This window comes from Panicum hallii, chromosome 7 (genome assembly GCF_002211085.1).
Source record: "Panicum hallii strain FIL2 chromosome 7, PHallii_v3.1, whole genome shotgun sequence".
In the NCBI taxonomy this organism is placed as follows: Eukaryota; Viridiplantae; Streptophyta; class Magnoliopsida; order Poales; family Poaceae; genus Panicum; species Panicum hallii.
In genome coordinates this window covers 41,755,705-41,775,376 of record NC_038048.1, presented here as the reverse complement: position 1 = coordinate 41,775,376, position 19,672 = coordinate 41,755,705, and the positions used below count along the sequence as shown (strand labels likewise).

Below are 19,672 nucleotides of genomic sequence, written 5' to 3'. Positions count from 1 at the left end.
ACTGAGGGCGTAGTGTAGGCTGCAGGCTGTTGCTTAATACTAAAATGTTGTGTATGCGCAGCAATGGGCTACAGCTTTGCGTTGACCGTCGAGATGGCGAGCTGGATGCCGAGTGTTGATTTGGACCTGGAGCCTGGGTCGTCGCCCACGCGCGCAAACTGTTCGACAAAATGACTCGGTGCGTGGTCATGAGAATCGGCTATTGGGAACCTGAGACAATGATGTAATGGCGGTAGTTCAAGGCTGAAAAGCGCTGTCACAAGATCCAGAGCACCAAATTAATTCGAGAAAGTGTCAGATTTGATTATTCTGGGTCATAATCATCCCATATTACAAATGGAGGTCCTGCCATGGAACACAAGCAGTTCATAAAGGTACAAATCATAGATGTCTGGAAGTGCATACAAATCATCTTCTATTGTTAGGAGATGAGCAAAATAGCTGCTCTCTTGTCAACTTGTTTTTTGTTTTTGTTGCTGTTTTTTGGCTTTGAAGGGTAACTTGCTTTTCTGAACTTATTAACCAAATTGTAACTGTTTTCAGGGTCTCAATGAAATAGTTTCCAAATTCAATGCTTTTGGTATTGATGATTGCAGTGACGCAATACACATGAAAAACAACTACGGTCATCAAGGAAAGTAAGCTTGCTTCAAGTTTTCGAGGAAAACTGACAAGTTTACCTTCGGTAAGTTTGCCCATAGGCCCATACAAACGCATTTCTAGATTTATATGAGACACTTTTTCCTGCTGTACTTTCCTCAACTGAATTTCTGCTTATTCACATGACAATCACAGTACTATAAGTATCAGAGTGCTGTTCATTTCTGTTGTTCTTTGTCAGTACCATTATAGCTAAAACAGCACACCTAGGATGAGCTTCACGTCGTTCAGTGTCTCACTCTCTTGTTAGCTTGTAAAGAACATCAAATCTCTGACAAATGCTACGTGAGAGATTTAACAATTTTGGTCACATTTAACACAAGCTCTTGGTATCCATATAGACATGAATGAAATTATGGCGATTGCCTTTTTCATTTGAAAACACCGGCTGACCGGTATATGATTTGCCAGGATATATTGTAGAGCAAGAGCTAAGAGTACAAACAGGATGCATTAGGACCCAAAAATCAGACAAAATCCCACGAGGGGGAAAAGGAATCCTACTCTCCATCATGATTTGCGCTACCGCTAAAGCTAAACTTTCTGCTCCTTCTAGGCACCAGGTGCGGATTCCTCCTAGATTTATTCCACAAGCATCAGTGCCAAGGATTCCTTGCGCTGAAAAACCCATGCATTGCACTCCTTCCATAACCAGGAGACTGGGATCGAAAGGTAAGGTCACATTGTAAGGCTGTAAGCTGTACCCACCGTCATTTCCATGTGTTGTCACCACTCCTGTAGCAACTCATGGTTGCCCATTAAGGTGTGAGAGCCAGTTACCCACGACATCCCAGATGCGACGTGCATACGTACATTGTAAGAAGAGGCAAATTTGCATTTTTGTGCGGCCCAACTTTTCCAAATCAATGGTTCCGTTGGAAATGTGTGGACCCAGAGAATTGTGCTAGGGCCGGTTCCAATTTTCATTCTTCAACTCGCATACGTGAAAGCATAAACAATGAAGGTCCTTAGACATAATGCTTAGATAAGAAAACCGTTTTTCATCATGACATATGCACTAGGTGCTTATATGGTGGATAAGATGCTCCCAAGGTAGTTAAGCCTGTTTAAGCACCAATTTTGCAATTAACTTAGGTGCATGATAATATATAGTAGCATTCTCTTTTTCTTAAGCACACAGTGCCTAAGCACCTTGCACCGCACATGCCCTGTTTCTCCGGTATGTCACTGGTGCTTATGACCCAACTACTCAACCACTAGAATATACTGTAACTCCTTGACAAGAGAACTCTGCAAGTGTGAATCTTGCAGTTCTGTTCTTTTTTCCAGACTAGAGAAACTTAGTTCTGTTGCAGTGTTCCGTCATGGAAGCCACAGTATTGCTTGTGCTGATCACTTGCTCTTGAGATTGTAAAATGCGCAATGCTCCTTGTTGTCATGCTAAACGCTCACGTGTTGCATATATTTTGTACTAGGCATCAAGCAAACACGAAGAAGCTGTGAAAGGGTCTCTGTCTCGTCCCGTTCCATATGTGCTACCTTTTTGCGGCCTTTCGGCGGGGCTGCGTCATTGCCGCAAGACTGCCCAGGCTGTCTGGCTGCAAGTTTGCTATTACTGCTCATCGCCCGCAGCAAAGGCATGCATAAGCTGTGAAGGAAGAGGATAAAGCCAATACAACTAACTCCGTCCAGTCCAGGCTTCTGCTTTCCTTGCTCCTGGCTGTGGCTCTACACCTGTCCTCGCTCATCACGCCGTTTGGCCTCTCACCATGCCAGGCTTCGAGAGTGCCGGTGCCCGGTGAGTGACATTTCATTTGTACTCTCTCCGCGGGTTCTCTTTCCCGACTACAGAGATGACATGCGCATTGTCATGCTTGTGCAGGTGTACGGTTGTACGCCTCCAGGTTTTGGCATGAGACTGAGCAGGCATTCGTCCAAGCAGGCAGAAGAAAACAGAGGCCCTCGAGGGGGGAGTGGACTGAGTGGGAGCGAACAGTGGAAGTGGACTCGAGAAGAACATAGTAAGTATAAACAACGACTCTTTATTGCCTTTTCTCCCTGATGATCTACGAGGATCCATGAAAACCGCTCCGTTTGTTGGCATCTGGCTGAGTTTGTTGCCGTGCCATCGTGGCTAGTGGGAACGCGGCAAGATAATTGTATTGTACCCGGAAAAGGCTCCAGCGCGCGGCGAGTGCTGCACGCCTGAGTCTGGGGGGTTTGTTCTGACGTGCTCGCGGTCGCGGCTGCTCGGCGCCTCGGCGGTGTGACTTCGTGACCTGCAGGATCGGTGCACATCCGAAGAGTCCGAAATCTGCAGGCCATTATTGCTACTGCTGTGCTGCACGCCTGCACATTTGTCGCAGGATTTGCATTTCGCAAGCCTCCAAATGCCAACTGATGTGGTGGCATTACTGCTCCACGTCAAGCCCACCTCCCAATTTGTCCTTCTCTCCCCGCCGGCCCTTAGAAAGAACCCGACGCGATCGAATTCTGCTTCCTTCTCCGCTCGCCGCCAGCCGAATGCAATTGCAAGGCGGCGGCGTCCCCTTCCTTCCATTTTGACAGCAGTAGCAATTAGCGATTCCTCAATTCTCCAGTCAATCTCTCTCCAGTCTCCATCCTGCCCCCAACAGGCCCCTCCCCATGGACATGGACGCCGCCGTTTCCACCCTCACCGCGCTCTCCGTTTTCGCCAGCACCGTCGAACACGGTCGGCGCCCGCCTCCGCCACCGCTCTTTCGATCGCTTCCCTCCCGGCGCACTGACTGACGCTTTTTTCCCTTCTCTCCGCGCAGCTGCCTTCAGGAGCGTGCACGGGTACAGGGTGATCGGGAGGAAAGATGGGAAGTGGGTGCGGTGGGAGAGGTGGGTGGAGCGGCAGTTCGTCCTCTCCCTCTCCGTCCCGCCGTGCCGCGAGGTCGCCGTCCCCGCCGCCTCGCCGCGGATACTGCTGGCGGGGTGGCACGGCCGGCCGGTGTTCCACGAGGGGCAGGCCGTGGGCACCTGGCGTTGCATTGTGGCATTCGATTCTGTTGCCGCCGTCGCGCCGTCCTCCCCGCCGCCGCCCGTGCTCTCCCCCTTAGTGTATGAATTATCAGATCACATGAGCTCGAAATTGATGCTGTGATGCTGTCGCCCAATGCTTTGATGGCCAAAAGCTTTGATTTTTTTGGTTTTCCAAACCGTTTCTGTTTTCGGAGGAAGTAGAACAGATGATTGATTCTGAAATCTTCGATATCTTTTCCTTCCAGGAATCCACAGCTGGAGTGTCTACCTAATCTGTACAGAGACCTGCAAAAGGTTTTTCAGTTTCAGAAGGTGGAAAAGGTCCCACAGCTTGTTCGCCGTGATGCAAAACAGCAACCAATACGTTCTGGTGAGCAGGAGAAAACTTCTGATGAGGCTGATTCATCGGGGTCTGATTCCGATGGGGATCCTCAATCTGATAAAGGTGATTGTTTCTACTCCTTTATTTGGAAATAAATTTCTCTAGAAAAACGCTATCTATCTGTTGACAGATTTCTTGGCAAATTCTATCAGATTTGCAATGTTGTAGCATCATGAAAAAAAATGATCCAGCAGTAAAATAGAATGTTCTTGAAAAGAAATCAGGGGTGGCAAATTTTGTAGCAAAAATCTGTGAAAATTTGCAATGCCCCGGTGTAAAAAAAATGTTCGAGCTGTGAAATAAAATGTTCCAAGTAGGCAATATAAAATGTTCCAATCATTTCACCTTTTCTATACTAGATGATGAATCCAAACTGTTGGATTTTAATCCAATGGTCAGAAAAGTGACAGATTTCACTCATGGAATCTATCAACAGATAAATAGATAGCCCCCTTTCTTTATTGTGTCAGACCCTGCAGCCCACATCAGATTCTAAGTTTCTAACGCCTTTGTGGATTTCAAGTAGTATTGGCCATGTGTTTATGACAATCATCAGATTCCAAGTCGTATTTGACACTTAAATTCCAAGCTGTATTTGGCATGCGTTAGATTCTGACAGTTTTGTTGGATTCCAATTCTTATTTGGTGTGTGCAATTTCTCTTTTGCCGAATGGGGCACTCACACCCAAGTCCATTGTGTCCATGACTTCTAGCAACTGCAGTTTGTGCCAGTTTCTATGTAAAGAGCGGAACAATCAGGCTTTTTAAAAAGCAAGAATTTAACCTGGTTAGGGGATCTGTTGTACAAGATTTTTCCTTCTAATTGAAAGGTGGCACTCCTGTCAATTTGCTCAAAAACAAGAAAACAGAGAAAGAGTTTTTCTGGATGATTCAGGAGGACATCAATTTTTTGCAGCTAACTGTGGCTCCTTGATTGATAGGCAGCTTTGGTTGCTTGACGTAGTGTTGAACTGAATTCAGTTTTTCATAGTTCCTCTTTATTTAGGTTTTCTCCTTGTTGCATCTCCTCACGGTGACAACCTATAATTACTCTTGCCCATCTTAAGTGAGAAGGCAAAGAACCTGTTCCTAGAAAATGGTACTATGTCTGTGACCATCCCTATATGGGTCAAAATTGACACAACCATACATCTGTTTTCACAGCCTTATCTTCATTTAAAACAAATAAAGAGTTCAAAGAGAACTCTATGCCTATGCTGGTAGCAGGATATCATACCACTGTGTCTCCAATTTGATTTAAGATGTCATTGTTGTAATGAAAACTTATTTTGTCCCTGAGATTATTTAGTTGTGACGCTTTTGTTGGTTTTTATGTGCTATTCATGGGCTCATCAAATCTGTATAATAGTAGTTGAAAAAGGAACCGTGGAATGGATTGCTGTTGTTGTTCATGGAACGTCGTGATTGTGTGTTCTTTCTTTTTTTTGGACAAAACATGGTTTACCTGGACTTATATTGAAATCCCAGTCTTACAGATATTACCTGTTTGTTTTCCATAATTACTTCTTCTCTTCTGGTATCTAAAACTATAAGAACAAAATCATAATCTGAAGAAGTATAGTACCTCTGCAAAGTGTCACTATGTTTGGGTTACTTCATTTCTCATGTCTCCTCTTTTCATACTTGAATGTTTAATAGTACCAATATGATGCATGCAGAACTTGCGCCAACAGTTCAGAAGCAGCCCAGAGCCAACCGGAAGCATATAGATAGCATTACTTTGGTTGAGATAGCGCAGTACTTCCATCTTCCAATCAGAGAAGCGTCAAAGACTCTCAAGATAGGAGTGAGCATACTGAAGAGAAAATGCCGGAAATATGGGATACCTCGCTGGCCTCACCGCAAAATCAAGTCTCTGGAGTCCCTCATTAACGATCTTGAGGTAAAAGCGACAGAGCTCTCCATTTCTCTTCACTTGTGAATTTGCCAGGGAATGCCTGTCACCATTGTGATGCGCTAACTTGTTGACGCCTGCATAACTTGTATTCTTTCACTCGTGCAGTATGTGCTTGACGACGACTCAGGAGAGGATGCGCAACAGGAGCTGCAAAAGATCGAGGAGGAGAAGCAGGCTGCTGTGATAAAGGCCCTCACAAAGCGGAAGAAGATGCTGGAGAGCGAGAAGGAGATCATACAGCAGAAGCCAGCCTTGGACCTGATGACTGAAACCAAGCAGTTCAGGGAAGATGTTTTCAAGAGGAGATACAGGGCTAGAAGAGTGTAGCCAGGGAGTAGCATCTCCCTTTAGCTGATGATAGCTGTTGTAAAAATATATGACTGACTCAACCTGGTGCGCAAAGATAATAGCTGCTGACCTGTGCGTGCCACCAGTTTATCAGACTATACTAGCTTGTAGCTGCTCTTCATAAGCTTTGGTGCGTTCTGCTGTGACCGAACTGGACTACCTGAAGAATCGAACGAAATAGCATGGTTGGATGCCGGTGTAAGCAGAAGCTGTACAAATCATGTGATCTTTTTAGCATAATTTTATACAAGCGAATCCTATGTGGTGCGCGTACCTTTCTGGCATTTTTAGTCGGATCGATAAATGAAAATCTTACAACTTTATGAGCGTCCGTGCAAGAAAAAAGCTCACGTGTCTGATGGCCTGAAGGCACGGAGGTTGGTCAGTGGGCGGTCAGGTCGTTTGGCAGACGTCATGTTGCAGGAAATTTGTTTGCAACTACACGCGGCGACGCAACGCCGTTCCACGACATGTGTCGGAATGGCCAGAGTCGGTTTGCGCTTTTGGCCGGACAAACGATATGTACCGGCCAGGCTCGTGTGCCACAGGTCAGATGTCGCTTTCACCTTTCAGGAATCAGGGCCGTCATCAGCATGCGGGTAGACTACGGGAAAAGAGAGGGAGAGCACTCAAAAGCACATAAAAGCCAGGTGCCATAAGCCGATCAGGACGATGCATATAGCATGTGGCAGTGACTAATAATGAGCTAATGTTCCAGGCCTTCCATGTACCAGAAAAATATATGGTTTTATTTTTTTCCCCTGCACTACAATATCATCATGAAGTATATCATAATGTAGATACTATATGTACTAGTGTTTTTTTTTACACTAGAAAACAAATCCAAGACCTCGAGCTGATGATCGTTAACGTAATTGAAGCAGCACGAGTAGTTGAGTGTACGTGCTTAACTGCTGCGCATTTCTCTCTCTCTCTCTCTCTCTCTCTCTCTCTCTCTCTCTCTCTCTCTCTCTCTCTCTCTCTCTCTCTCTCTCTCTCTCTCTCTCTCTCTCTCTCTCCTGACAGAAACGTGCGGCAGGCCTGATGTGCACAATCAACCGAACCGCGTCGAAGTCGCGTCATCGTAATATCTTACGGTCCTAGCATCAGTTACCACCCTGCAACGCGTGATACGGCCCGGCCGTCGCCACAATAAATTATTAACACGACTAGTAATCTAGTCAAATCACCGCAGTTAAGGGCTGCTTTTGAAAGGGCCTCCAGGTCAACGCATATGAAATGGTATTCTCAGATCGACTCGATCCCGATACGTTAGTTAGTTAGTAGCGCTGCTGCTGCGAGAAGAAGATGGCACGATCCCATCAAATCTCTAGGCCTTTTACCAAACAAGTCATCTTGACTTGCCTATCGCAACCGTCAAATCTGCACTACCGCACTGGCGCCTTTTTATCTTAAACTTCTGCGAATAATAAAACCACGGGCTTCATTACATGAGATCCAGTGAGATCGAGGTTAATGTTCAAAGCTGGGCCCCGCCCGCATACACAAGACGGGAAACTCTTGTTACTAGTGGTGGTGGGCTCTGCCTCTCTGCGTCCCGGAGGCGGTCGGAGCTGCGCGCAAATCTTCCGAGAAAAGTCCGAGCTGCGCCTTGTGAGCTTTGACCCTCTCGAGCTCATCAACCGGTAGAGGACCAAACCAGTCGAAGACGAGCCGTTCTGAGATTTTGTTCATACGAGGCCCAGAGGGCAAAGCGAAAAGATACCGTATCCGATTGCTGGGATAAAGTGAAAAAGTTGCGATATGCTCGCTCCAGCAGGCAGCAGTCGAGCATGGGTGGAAAAATGGTAGCACGTGGAGTTCAGTGCCGCGTCATGCTGCGCCGCAACAAAAGGTCGCGCCGCGCTGGTTTTCTTTTTTAGAAAAAAAATCGTCGTGTGAAGTCGCTGGTGGGAACGAAAGATTTTCATTTCTACCTAACCAAATGGATCGGAGCAATCCGTCCTGTGAACTCGTCTGTTTGAAGCAGAGAAATCTTTCAGCACGAGACCCGTTTCTGTCAATCGACTCGAGAGAACCCTGCACAGGGCACAGCACAAGCCCGAATTCAGTTGCCCAGCAGGCTTAAAATTCTTCCGCCTGCGTGGCCGTGCCCTGGCCTGATGACCTGACGAGTCCAGCACGTGCCCAATAATAATCGCGTCCTCATCGCCCCATCAGCATGCAACTTGCCTCGAAAATCCACCGGAGCCGCGCCTGCGCTGCGACATGGGTGGAGGCTCGCAAATTGCGAGGAGCATTTGACTTGCTGGAAGTAAACGCGCAAGCCTTCTTCCCTTTCCGACCCCTCCTCGCGCCCGCGCTTTATTAGGCCGGACTGGGTGTTGACACTGCCCGTCTCGCTGCTCGCGCTCCCCACGACGGCGGCAGCACCGGACCAAACCCCGTGGAAAGGTCTCCCATAACGCGTGGGCCTCGGAGAAGCGATCGCGCGGGCACGGGCCGCCGGCCGCGGCGCGGCGCCCCTCCCTTTTATATCGCGGCGCCAGCGCCACAGGAAAAGGAGGCGAGGAGGGGGAGTGGTGGCAGCTTTCAGAGAATCCAGAGGCGCGAGGAGCGGAGGGGGAATCCGGGAGAAGAGAGGCAGGAAGGGCGTCGGCCGACCGGGCACCCCGCTGCTGCTCCTCCCATGGGGAACTGCCTCGGCTCGGAGGAACCCGAATTGGAGCCCGTGAAGAGCGCCGGCCGCCATGGGCAGCCCCAAGGTACCACCACCTCCTGATCTGGCTTGCATTTCCTGCCTACTTGCTAGCTAGTAGTAGCAGTCTTGGCACGTGCATCCGTTTATCTCGCGCTGATTTTCCCAGCTGGTTCTTGACGCGATTTCGTTTAACCCAAGCACTCCTCAGATTCAGGTTCGCTCACGATCGACGATCAATTTTCTCCTTCTTTCTCCAGCAGCACCTGCGCGGGCGCTTCCCATGGCGCCACCGGAGCCGGACCCTTCCATGAGCATGAGCTCGTCGGGGCACCCCAGCAGCAGGTCCCCGGGCTCGTCCATGAGCAGCGTCGCGACCACCCGGAGCGGCAGCAGCAGCAGCAGCCTGGCGGCGGCGTACCCGGAGGGCCGGATCCTGGAGGCGCCCAACCTCCGCGTGTTCACCTTCGCGGAGCTGAGGTCCGCGACGCGCAACTTCAAGCCCGACACGGTGCTCGGCGAGGGCGGGTTCGGGCGCGTGTACAAGGGCTGGGTCGACGAGAAGACCATGAACCCCACGCGCTCCGGCATCGGCATGGTCGTCGCCGTCAAGAAGCTCAACCCCGAGAGCGTGCAGGGACTCCAGGAGTGGCAGGTACGTACACGCCGCCGCGCGCCCATCGAAAACCTAACCGCCGCCCCTTTCCAATAATAATAGTAGTAGTAGTAATTAAAGAAAGGAACTTCAGCTGCTAGCTCACCGGCCGGCGAGGTGGGCAGCGTCGTGAGCGGTTCAGCAACCGGAGCTCACTTTCTTTCTGCAGTATACTAGTCGTCCGTCAGGGTCAGGATAGCTCAACGAGCTGGAAGGAAAAATTATTGGGTCCGGCCAGCCACCCGTCGCTCGCGAGCCGCGACCAGATTCCAATCCCATCCACGGCGACGGCACACCCCCGTGTGTTCACGTGGCCGGTGCCCGGGGGCCATCGTTTTCAAATGCTCATACGCGAAATGCTGCGCCGCTCGCCCTGCGCTGGCGCCGACCTGGTTCCCAGCGGCGCCCCCGCGGCCGCGGGAGATGCGCGGATGGGTTGGGAACCTGGGATGCGATGGGATGGGATGGGTGCCCGTTTTGACGCCGCGGTCGCCGCCCGGCTGGTCGGCGCGTTCACGCCGCTGATTTTTCTTCCTTTCCTTCTGCAAATCTGCTCTCGTGCTGAGCTAACCCCTGACGTCGTCGCGCCGGCGGAATCGTTTGCAGTCGGAGGTGAACTTTCTCGGGAGGCTGTCGCATCCGAACCTCGTGAGGCTGCTGGGCTACTGCGTGGAGGACAGGGAGCTGCTGCTCGTGTACGAGTTCATGCCCAAGGGCAGCCTGGAGAATCATCTCTTCAGAAGTGAGTCCTCCCTCTTGGAACTTTCTCCTTCCGTCGGCTTGGTCGCAAGTACACTTATTGATTTGACAAAGACCGGGCTGACTTTGCGGAAAGGGAAATTCTTTTCGGCAGCTTCCTTCTTTTGTTTCTTTTCCATGTTCTTCGTTCGCGGAGATGCACGTCGCGACCAGCTGGTCTTTTGAAGCTAGGGTTTAGCATGCATATCCTAAAGTACAACCTGTTTATAGATTACAAAAAAAGGTGAGAACGAAATGACAAAAGTGTTGGTGTTCTTTGCAGAGGGTGGATCCTTCGAACCGATTCCCTGGAACCTTAGGCTCCGGATAGCCATCGGCGCGGCGCGTGGCCTCGCCTTCCTCCACACGTCCGAGAAGCAAATCATCTACCGGGACTTCAAGGCCTCAAACATTCTCCTCGACACGGTACGCCCCTAATAATTAATTAATTAATTAATTAAAAAACGTGCTTCTCCGTACGTGCAGTTCTGACCTGCCCAAAACCTGAAACCCCGTGGCATCTCTTGGCTGCAGCACTACAACGCCAAGCTCTCGGACTTCGGCCTCGCCAAGAACGGGCCCACCGGCGGCGACAGCCACATCACCACGCGCGTGATGGGCACCTACGGCTACGCTGCCCCGGAGTACGTCGCCACAGGTAGCGTCTCCTACCCATCCACCGCACGTGCTTCCGTCCGTATTCAGCGTATGTCTCCCAAACTTATACGCACGTGCTCGCCGGCGTATGTCTGTACAGGTCACCTGTACGTGAAGAGCGACGTGTACGGCTTCGGCGTGGTGCTGCTGGAGATGCTGACGGGCCTGCGCGCGCTGGACACGGGCCGGCCCGCGCAGCAGCACAACCTGGTGGACTGGGCCAAGCCGTACCTGGCGGACCGGCGGAAGCTGGCCCGGCTGGTCGACCCGCGGCTCGAGGGGCAGTACCCGTCCAAGGCCGCGCTGCAGGCGGCCCAGCTCACGCTGCGCTGCCTCGAGGGGGACCCCAGGAGCCGGCCCTCGATGGCCGAGGTCGTGGCGGCGCTCGAAGAGATCGAGCAGATCAGGGCGCGGCCCAAGGGCGGGACGACGCGGGAGGAGCGGCGGCGGGAGCGGGACGACGCGGCGACGGCGCACGGGCACCACCGCTCGTCGCGCCCGAGGTCCGGGTCCGGCCGGCCGGGGGGCAGCAGCAGCCACCACCAGTCTCCGAGTACGGCGAGGTAGCACGGCGTTCGCGCGGTGCTTCGGCCGCCGCTTTTGCTGCAGATGTTGGTTGTTTCTGCAGCGAGCGGATTGATTGATGAAGGCCAGATGGGCCTTGTATGTCAGTTTGATCGTAGATGGCCCAAATGTTGGCTGGTATAGGTTCAGGAATCAAGAGGATGTTTTCTCCTTTCATTTCAATCTTCTTCTCTGGTTTTGCCAGATTTTGTTGTAAACGAGGCCGGCGCAGATATGGCGGAGAGACTGTGCGTTACACGATTGGAGGCTGTATGAGTTTTGAAACAAAACTCATTTCATCGTGCGGCTTATAACCCAAGCTACGGCGAACTTAGATTAGTTTAGAGTAATCGCAGACGATCGACCTCGAGACGATCTATATGTACTGTGCACCACGTATGAGCTAGAGCTGGTAAAGTTTATTTCGATGTGTTTTCATGTGCGTGTGATAGGAACAAAACCATGCTGCAAAGGGTCCAAAGCCCAAACACACATACGTACACGGTACATGTCAATGTGTGCACTCTCCCAACTCCAAATGTCCTCATCTCCTGCGTTTCCGCTTCACGACAAATGCCTAAACCGACAGTTCATGCCAGTTACTGCAGTAACTGACAAGGACATTGTTCATGTGATATCATGCACTACAAGGCTACATACCGACAGTTCTCTCCATGTGCCGTTAGTGTACGGGTGTTGCGCGTCTTCCAGCTCGGATCCTCTGGACGTTCCCGTGCGACATTCAGCTTGGTGTCATTCCCACCCACCACGTAGATGCATGCACGAGATCGGATACGATCCGCGTGGCCCCTGCGGATCTCTCGACCCCAAGTGAACACGCGTGGACGCTGGCAGCTGAACATTCCCGGGCTCATGCCATGCTTCCGCTGTTCCTGATGGGTTCGGACGTTCGGTGACGGAAGACAGTCAGAGAGCACCAAACACATCAATCTCGCCACGAAACTGGCAGCAGAAATGTTGCATCATCTTCAATCGGCCGCGTCGTCGTGGTTGGAGAGTTGGACACGACGGGTTCCCTTCCCCGTGTGCCCCCACCCGACCCACAACAAAAATGCATCATGTCGCCTGGACTGCACTGCACACCATTATCTGCAGCGCCGCCCTCCGGGGCCAACGGCCAAGCATTATGCATGCGTATACAAGTTTGGAGCCGGCAGGCGCCGCGGTTTTGGCGCCGAACAAGCCCGCGGGGCCCAGCCCGGTAGCTGGCGCCGTCTAGGACAGCAAAGGCCATGTGTGTACCCAGGAGGATAATGGATAAAGACGTTCTCTCTTGATCTCTTCCACCTCCGGGTTCTGCCTAATGGTGGTAACGGATCATAACTCTAATAATTTCTTCACAATCTAATTTAATTCTTATATATTTTTAACTTAAAATTGTATAAAATTAGAGTCTGAACCTAAAAAAAAATCTAGCCTTTAAATTATCCAGAGTAAATTTTAATATCTTTTGACCATCCTGGATTGATAAGTGCACATTCCACTAGTTCCTGAGCGCCGGAGAGCTCAGGGCGTTGCTCCACCTCCATACGCGGATGGCGCGGTGTCCCCGGCCTCCACACCTGCCGTACCCGTACGGCAGTGCCACTGTAAGGGCGTATGGCTCCGGTGAAGAAAACAGAGAGGATTGATCCACTGCTCCACGGTGCGACCATAAAAGAGGAGAGTACCATACCGCTGGGGGCTGTCGTCGGTTGGGGCAGTGGGCGCGAGTCGAGCTCAAGGCCGCGGGAGCTGTTACTGCTGGCACTGTGCCGCCACCCAACCGTCCTCAGGACTCGAAGAACGGCCAATGGTGGCGCGACAGTTGCAGTCGACGGCTGCGGCCACTGTTCGGCAGCGAGCTCTGCGGTTGGTTGGCAGAATCGCCGTTCGCGACCCGTTTGGTTTCAGACTGATGAAACCACGTGGGTCAGCGACTCATAAATTCTGGGACCCGTCCTGCAAGTTGCAGTTAGCACGTCCCGAGAGAACGATGGGTGATTCGATGCGACAGCTTCAGCTTTCATGAAACAAGATTCTAGATACTTGGATAGACGGCCGAAGTCAGCCTGACACAGGAACGTGTGGCCCAGATGGAGCGGTGAGGCGGGTCCGTCCGTAGACCTCCTTCATGGCTGCCGTTCTCGGTGCCGGTGGATTGATTCCCCCCGAAAGACCGGTGCTGGCGTGATCGAGATTATTGGTGGCATTGTTTGCAGCGATGACAACAGTGAAGTGGGAGATACAGAGCCCTTAATGCACAGGTCAAATCTCAATCAGTCCCTTCGGCCGATAACGATTAACGACCCTGCAGCTGGAGCATGGAACGTAATTAAGCCTGAACGTTGCTATCTCGCCGGGCGTCAACGTTAGCTCCTCGGTGGCGCCTGCACGTCCAATCAGATCGATCTCGATCGGAGGTTGGACTTTGCGCACGAACAGTTTAATTACAGTATCGTTTTTTTTTTGCTTCCAAAAGACCTAGCTTAGTCTAGTCGCCAGGTAGCAGGAGATGCTGACTGGGAAACAGCGTGCTTACGACTGGCGCAGGAAACACAAAACGAGCTGGGAATGTTGAGGATCCAGCGAGCGCAGAGCCATGTAGCAAAAGCTGCAAATCTCTCCTCCAACTAGAGAAATTAAAACGTGTGAATAAAAAATACATGTTGGACGACACATAAAATCCTAATGCATCAAATCAAATACCCCAACAGTTTACCGGTTGTCAGCGTGAGCTTTTTTTTAGTAGAACAGCTCTAAGAGCACCCGCAACGGTGTCGATAAGCTCTCTACAAGGCTTCCACGAAGGAATGAGAAATAAGGAGAGAGAATAAATTATCGCCACGGTTGGCGGGAGCCGAGAGCCGCTAACATATTTCCCCACGCCGAGCGGGCCCCAGACATCTCTCTCTCCTCTGCCTCACCATGCCTCTCTTTTCTCCAATTCTCCTCCACGGCAGCTGAGACGGGTGGGCACGGGGCGGTGGCCGTGGCCTGCGAGCCGGACCTCGACGTGGGGAGGCGCCGACGGCCGGCGAAGCGGACTGGCCCGGGAGGTGCCGCAACCGGCGAGCAGGAGGCCAGCTCAGTTGGAGGGGCGGGACGCCAACGCCGGCGTCGCACGAGCGGCGGGTCTGAAGCACGGTCGAAGGGGCTAGGGGCGCAGCAGAGGGGCGCCGGCGACGCACGGCCGGAGGGGCGGGCCGGGTTGCAGCTGCTGGGCGCCGGCGCCGCGCGGCCGTCGGGTCGGAAGCACAGCCAGAGGGGCGAGCTGGGAGGGGACTGGGGAGGGGAGGGAGGTGGGTATGAACGGAGGCATCAGAGGTGGGTATTTAAAAATTCTGACACGTAAGATCCACAAAACTTTAAAGAATATGTTATAGCTGATCCATTGGAAGACTAGTCTACACAGATCTCTATATTTTATGTGGATAAAGTTATAGGGAGCTGCTCCCTATTATTGCGGGTGCTCTAAACTGTAGCAAATTTTAATGGCTCAACCGCCGATACGTTTTCAAAATATGTTTTTTCCCTAGAACTTGCCGCTTCGGACACGGTATGGACGTCAAAGAAAAAAAGATCCGACATGAAAATTTTATAAACTCCAAGTATGATAGGAGGCTTGAAATGACAGTAACCTAGAAAGGGACATGCATGTCATGATTTTTAATTTATATTTTAAGAAGGTGTTTGGATCCAAATATTAATATTAAAATATACTAAAATTTAGTACTAATCCATTTAAACGGGAGTGCTAATGGGTAGACTAAACTTTAGTCAAAATTTAAAAATTTAAATATAAATCCTAAGAGATACTAAAGTTTAGCGCTAAATTTTAACCCATCCAACCCATCCAAATTATATTCCATTGCTACGACCCGCTATTTAGCACACCACCACCGTTGCAGCAGTTGGCGTCAGCCACTATTGCTTCACCGTATCCCGACATTTATAGCACTAAGAAAAAAAATAAATACGCAAAACCTGTTAAAAGTAAATCACGTCTACGCTCGAGAACAATGGACTTGCTTGGATCCGCTACCAATACTTCTAACTAGCTAAATAATAACTATACAATTATCTAGTTTAACCCAGCTATTCTAGCTAACCAGCGATTTACACGTGTACTCCCATCCATAGGGTCACACGGGAGAGGGAGTGACCCGTGCTGTCCTGTTTCACCCGCCGTTCCTGAAAGCAACTCGACAGAGACGCTGTCGTTAACTCCATATCAGCCAACGGCACGGCTATTTTCATCACAGCATTGAACCGCCGGACACCGACCTGTGTGCGGTTCGGCGCCGTGCAGACGGAACCGCTCCAGAGAGTACGGATGGAGCGGAAGCGTGTCGTGTGCGCAGACCCCCCCGCCAGCCTCTCCGCGCCGGGACCGCCGCGCGTGTGCAGTGCACGCAACAACTTGCCCGTTGCCCCGTTGGCCGGAGAGCACGCTCGCTCTGGAGTAGGAGTAGGGGAGTGGCTGTGGCAGTGTGCGCGTCCCACCTTCGAGCGCGACAGCCTCCTCCAGCCGCCCCCACCCCACAGCCCGCCGGGGTTCGGATCGCCTCAGGCCCGTGCCGACACCGAGCTACTCGTACTGTCCGCTGTCGCCGAACTAACCGGAACTTCTCAATTGTCACCCAGAGCACTAGCTTCGCGACCAATCTACTATCCGACCAGGAAATAAATACTGCTACTAGGACTAGGAGCCTGATTGGTTGGAAGCCGATTCTTGCAAGCTAAAATTAAAATCAAAGTATGCCAATAAATTTTGGCTACTAACTGATTCATGCATAAAAGTTGGCATTTGTGATCAAAATATTAGCAAGTTATTAGAAACTTCATATACCCTTACAAAAAGAAAATGCATTGGTTGCCAAGTTTTATCACTAAATAAAATGAATACCTCAATTTTTTTGCCAACGCTTTGGCATGCCTTAATTTCAGTAAGCTAATATTTTAGCTTGCCATAATTTTACCTTGGTAAAAATTAGCATCCAACCAGGTTCCAGCTCGCACATGCTCTAGCTCGCACCAGTAATCGGAACAACGGCCACCTCCACCGTTCGTCTCCACCGTTCGTCAGTCTTTCCACACCGTCGGAATTTTGTTGGACCTGTTTCTTTCATCAGCCGCTATTGTGCTCCAGTCCACACTCACACTCAAGTACTCCACAGTCCAGTCCACACTAGATTAGTGCTGCACCGGAAAAAAAAAACCTTTGGCTTGAGTATCCGCCAAAGATGTCAGTCGTCACGAGTGGGATCATCTCCCCTTTTGCCTTTCCCGTGCACGGGGCAGGGCCTGCGGTGGGGTTGGCGCAAATGCGGATATGACGAGCAAGCGCTCGCGTGGGACAAATGTCCTTCTAGAAAAGATCGAGCGAGCCCGGTGCCCCGGCGGCGCCCCCGGCACTTGGTTCCTCCACCACCGAGGAGCGGGCTCTCTGGTTGGTGAGAAAGCGATGGCGCCGCCCCATGGGCCATGCACACAACCGCTAGGTGGCGCGAACAATCATTAGTTGCGTTCACGGCGATCAGTCGATCACCATGGGCTCATTGCATTAGATGACGCCTGTTTGGGTAATTAAGCCGTGCGTAGACAAGCAGAGACATGAAATTCCTTTTTCTTTAAAGAAAAGGATACAAATTCTCTAAGGCTCCGTTTAGATCTTTGGAATTGAATTTCATTCTAGTAATTATAATTTAGATACAAATCTATTAAGCTAATATGATTATATACGGAATATATTTATATATTACTGTTGGTTATACGAGGGATGGTTATACGAAGGAGATACTTATATGCTATATTTCTACTATAGAGGAGTGAGTCAAAGAGGGTGCTATAAGTTACAGAATAGAATCATAACTTGATGATATAGAATTAATTTTCATCTCTCATCCTATGAATTTAGGATAGCCTTATATCTAAATTTTAGAAGTGGTTGGAAAGTGATGGGATGTCAAATTTTAAGTTAAATAGTCTAGTTTATAAACTAAGTAGATTTCAGTTCCTCCAAAATGCGAGGATCTATGGCCGCTCTCCATCCTGTCACGTGAACACTGGACAAGGCACTCTTTTTATGCGCACGGCGCAGTCACAACATTCGATCCACGTGTTCTCCAGAAAAACAAACAACATTCGGTCCACTAGGGCTTGATATCGAGCTGGCTCGGCTCGGCTCGATATCCAAACGAGCAGAAACAGCAGCTCGGCTCGGCTCATTAGTAGCTCGAGTCAGCTTGATTGAGCTCGCGAGCAGTAAGCATGTGACTGACGAAGCAGGATCTCTGTTTAAGAAAAAAAAAGCTATAATTTCATATTACTGTGTTGCAACCGCGAATAAAAGCATTACGTCATTTATGTGAGAGACCAAGAGGGGAAGAAATTTGATTTCCAGGAGTTAAGACCTGGAGCTAACAAATTTCAGACAAGAAGAAATCAACTTGCAAACTATCAATAATCAGTCACAACCATAAGGATCCGAAGTCCAGAACAAAAAGAATTTCGCGAGCGAGGCAGCCCCCCGCGTCGCTCCCGTGTGGGCGACCCGGGCGGGCGGAACACCGCTGTTGCCGCCCTTCCTTCCTTCCTCCCTTTCACCGCGCCGCCGCTCGAGCCGGCCGCCGGAAGTCCGTGCGGCTCGCAAGGACGTCGGTGGCGGGGCGGCCCTCTTCTCCCTTGCGTCTAGGCGGGTGCGGCCACCTTGACCGACGGAGCGGGCAACTCGTGGCGGCGCCAACCTAAGAGGCTGGATCCAGCGATGGTGTATGCAGATCCGGTGTCCCCGCAGCCGGATCCGCCGACGGGCGCGGCAGCTGGCTCCTCCGAGGTGCGGGGTGGGGTGCTTCGCATGGACGAGGATGGTGACCGGTGGGCTACGGCCAGCGGGAGACGGGCTAGGGCACGGTGACGCCGTGAGCGCGCGGGCGCGGGCGACGAGGTTGCGAGGCCCCGAGGCGCGCGTGCGCGGATGTGGAGGCGACCACATTGGTGGTGGCCTGAGGCGGCGAGGTCGTCGGCCGGGGAGGCCCTAAGGACGTACGTGGCCGCGGCAGCCGTGCCCAGTGAGGCTCCTCTACTCGGCAGCTCCTCTCGACGGTGGCGTGGTGGCGTGGTCGGGTGGCATGTGCAAGGCGTGCCAGCGACACCATGGTGGCGCGGCAGGGACACCTTGCGTAGGGACGCGCTAGTAGCACCGAGGTGGTGGTGCAGGCGTCGTCGGGCCACCTTTCCTCGGCAGAGGAGTTGCAGAGGCGGTGGGAGGCGGCTGGGGGTGCCTATGGAGGCCCGTGCGTCAAGACGGAGGCCGTGCGACGGGGAGGAGGCTGCGCGCGTGGAAGGGGGCAGTGGTAGGTTGGTGGCGGGGGTGCGGGCAGGGTGGCGAGTCTTGTTGGTGGTAGCCATGGCGGGCGGAGAGGCTTGTGGCTGCAGGTAGGGGCCGCTGGGAGAAAGCTCTGCTCGCTGCGTCTGGCGGACAACGGTGACGTCTTCAGCGCCGCATTTCCTGTTGGGGACGTTGTCTTGGTGCTCTCCTTGCTTTAGCATCGGGATCTCTAGGTGAAACCATGCCAAAGCTCTATGGCGGGCGGCGACAGCGCATGTAGCATCGTTTCCTTCTTGAAGGCGTCGTCTTTGGAGTTCCCGTCTTTGGAGTTCCTATTCTCGCTGAATTTGTTTTCCTTGGCGGCGATCGGTCACGCATAGCGGCGGCCGTGTCGGTGCTAAGCTCTTGCCATGGTGGTTTTGGGCCTTGCGGTGGAGTGGATGGAGACCTAGTTGAAGACTAAGGGGGACGGATCACCATGATGGGTGTTGGCGGCCAAGAAGTGGAAATTGGTGCAGTGTCTAGAGGGCAAGACTTCTGCTTGGCGTTTAAGGCCGACGGTTAGAGGGGTCGTGCGCCAGTGGTGACCACAAAGTTGGCATGAGGCCGCTGTCAGGGATAGATCCTCTAGGTACCACAAGGAAGCTACCCGTGAGGAAAAAGAAGTCTAATTCCTACTAGGATTTCACTGTAATCCTATTATGACTCATACCTTGTAATCCTACTAGGACTCCTACCTAGTAATCCTACTAGGAACCCCGTCCCCTGGGATATATAAAGGAGGGCAG

The 19,672-nt window shown here is 51.5% G+C and overlaps 2 protein-coding genes across 4 annotated transcripts; both read left to right on the top strand.

Annotated features, from left to right (window-relative positions):
• The first annotated feature begins 3,040 nt into the window (after positions 1-3,040).
• On the top strand, positions 3,041-6,480 carry LOC112900993 (protein RKD5). The gene is made up of 5 exons (XM_025969792.1): positions 3,041-3,334; positions 3,420-3,708; positions 3,876-4,075; positions 5,692-5,915; positions 6,036-6,480. Exons 1-5 carry the CDS (start codon positions 3,268-3,270, stop codon positions 6,255-6,257), a joined length of 1,002 nt encoding a protein of 333 aa, XP_025825577.1. The 5' UTR covers positions 3,041-3,267; the 3' UTR covers positions 6,258-6,480.
• A 2,130-nt stretch (positions 6,481-8,610) lies between these two features.
• Positions 8,611-11,841, top strand: LOC112901443 (probable serine/threonine-protein kinase PIX13). Of its 3 annotated transcripts, none has more exons than XM_025970369.1 (6): positions 8,611-9,004; positions 9,149-9,592; positions 10,199-10,334; positions 10,614-10,756; positions 10,865-10,988; positions 11,088-11,841. In XM_025970369.1, the coding sequence occupies exons 1-6, from the start codon at positions 8,990-8,992 to the stop codon at positions 11,552-11,554; spliced, it is 1,329 nt and encodes a 442-aa protein (XP_025826154.1). In that variant the 5' UTR covers positions 8,611-8,989; the 3' UTR covers positions 11,555-11,841. The 3 variants fall into 3 exon arrangements, with proteins under 3 accessions (XP_025826154.1, XP_025826153.1, XP_025826152.1); XM_025970368.1 differs by having other exon boundaries at positions 8,615-9,004; positions 9,201-9,592; XM_025970367.1 differs by having other exon boundaries at positions 8,622-9,004; positions 9,198-9,592.
• The last annotated feature ends 7,831 nt before the right edge of the window (positions 11,842-19,672 follow it).

Bases quoted from the DNA above. Each gene is read 5' to 3' on its own strand.
- LOC112900993 (XM_025969792.1), top strand. From the start codon at position 3,268: ATGGACATGGACGCCGCCGTTTCCACCCTCACCGCGCTCTCCGTTTTC. The intron at 3,335-3,419 runs GTCGGCGCCCGC...CTCTCCGCGCAG, and splicing joins CGCCAGCACCGTCGAACACG to CTGCCTTCAGGAGCGTGCAC. The intron at 5,916-6,035 runs GTAAAAGCGACA...TCACTCGTGCAG, and splicing joins CCCTCATTAACGATCTTGAG to TATGTGCTTGACGACGACTC.
- LOC112901443 (XM_025970367.1), top strand. From the start codon at position 8,929: ATGGGGAACTGCCTCGGCTCGGAGGAACCCGAATTGGAGCCCGTGAAG. The intron at 10,757-10,864 runs GTACGCCCCTAA...TCTTGGCTGCAG, and splicing joins CAAACATTCTCCTCGACACG to CACTACAACGCCAAGCTCTC. The intron at 10,989-11,087 runs GTAGCGTCTCCT...ATGTCTGTACAG, and splicing joins CCCGGAGTACGTCGCCACAG to GTCACCTGTACGTGAAGAGC.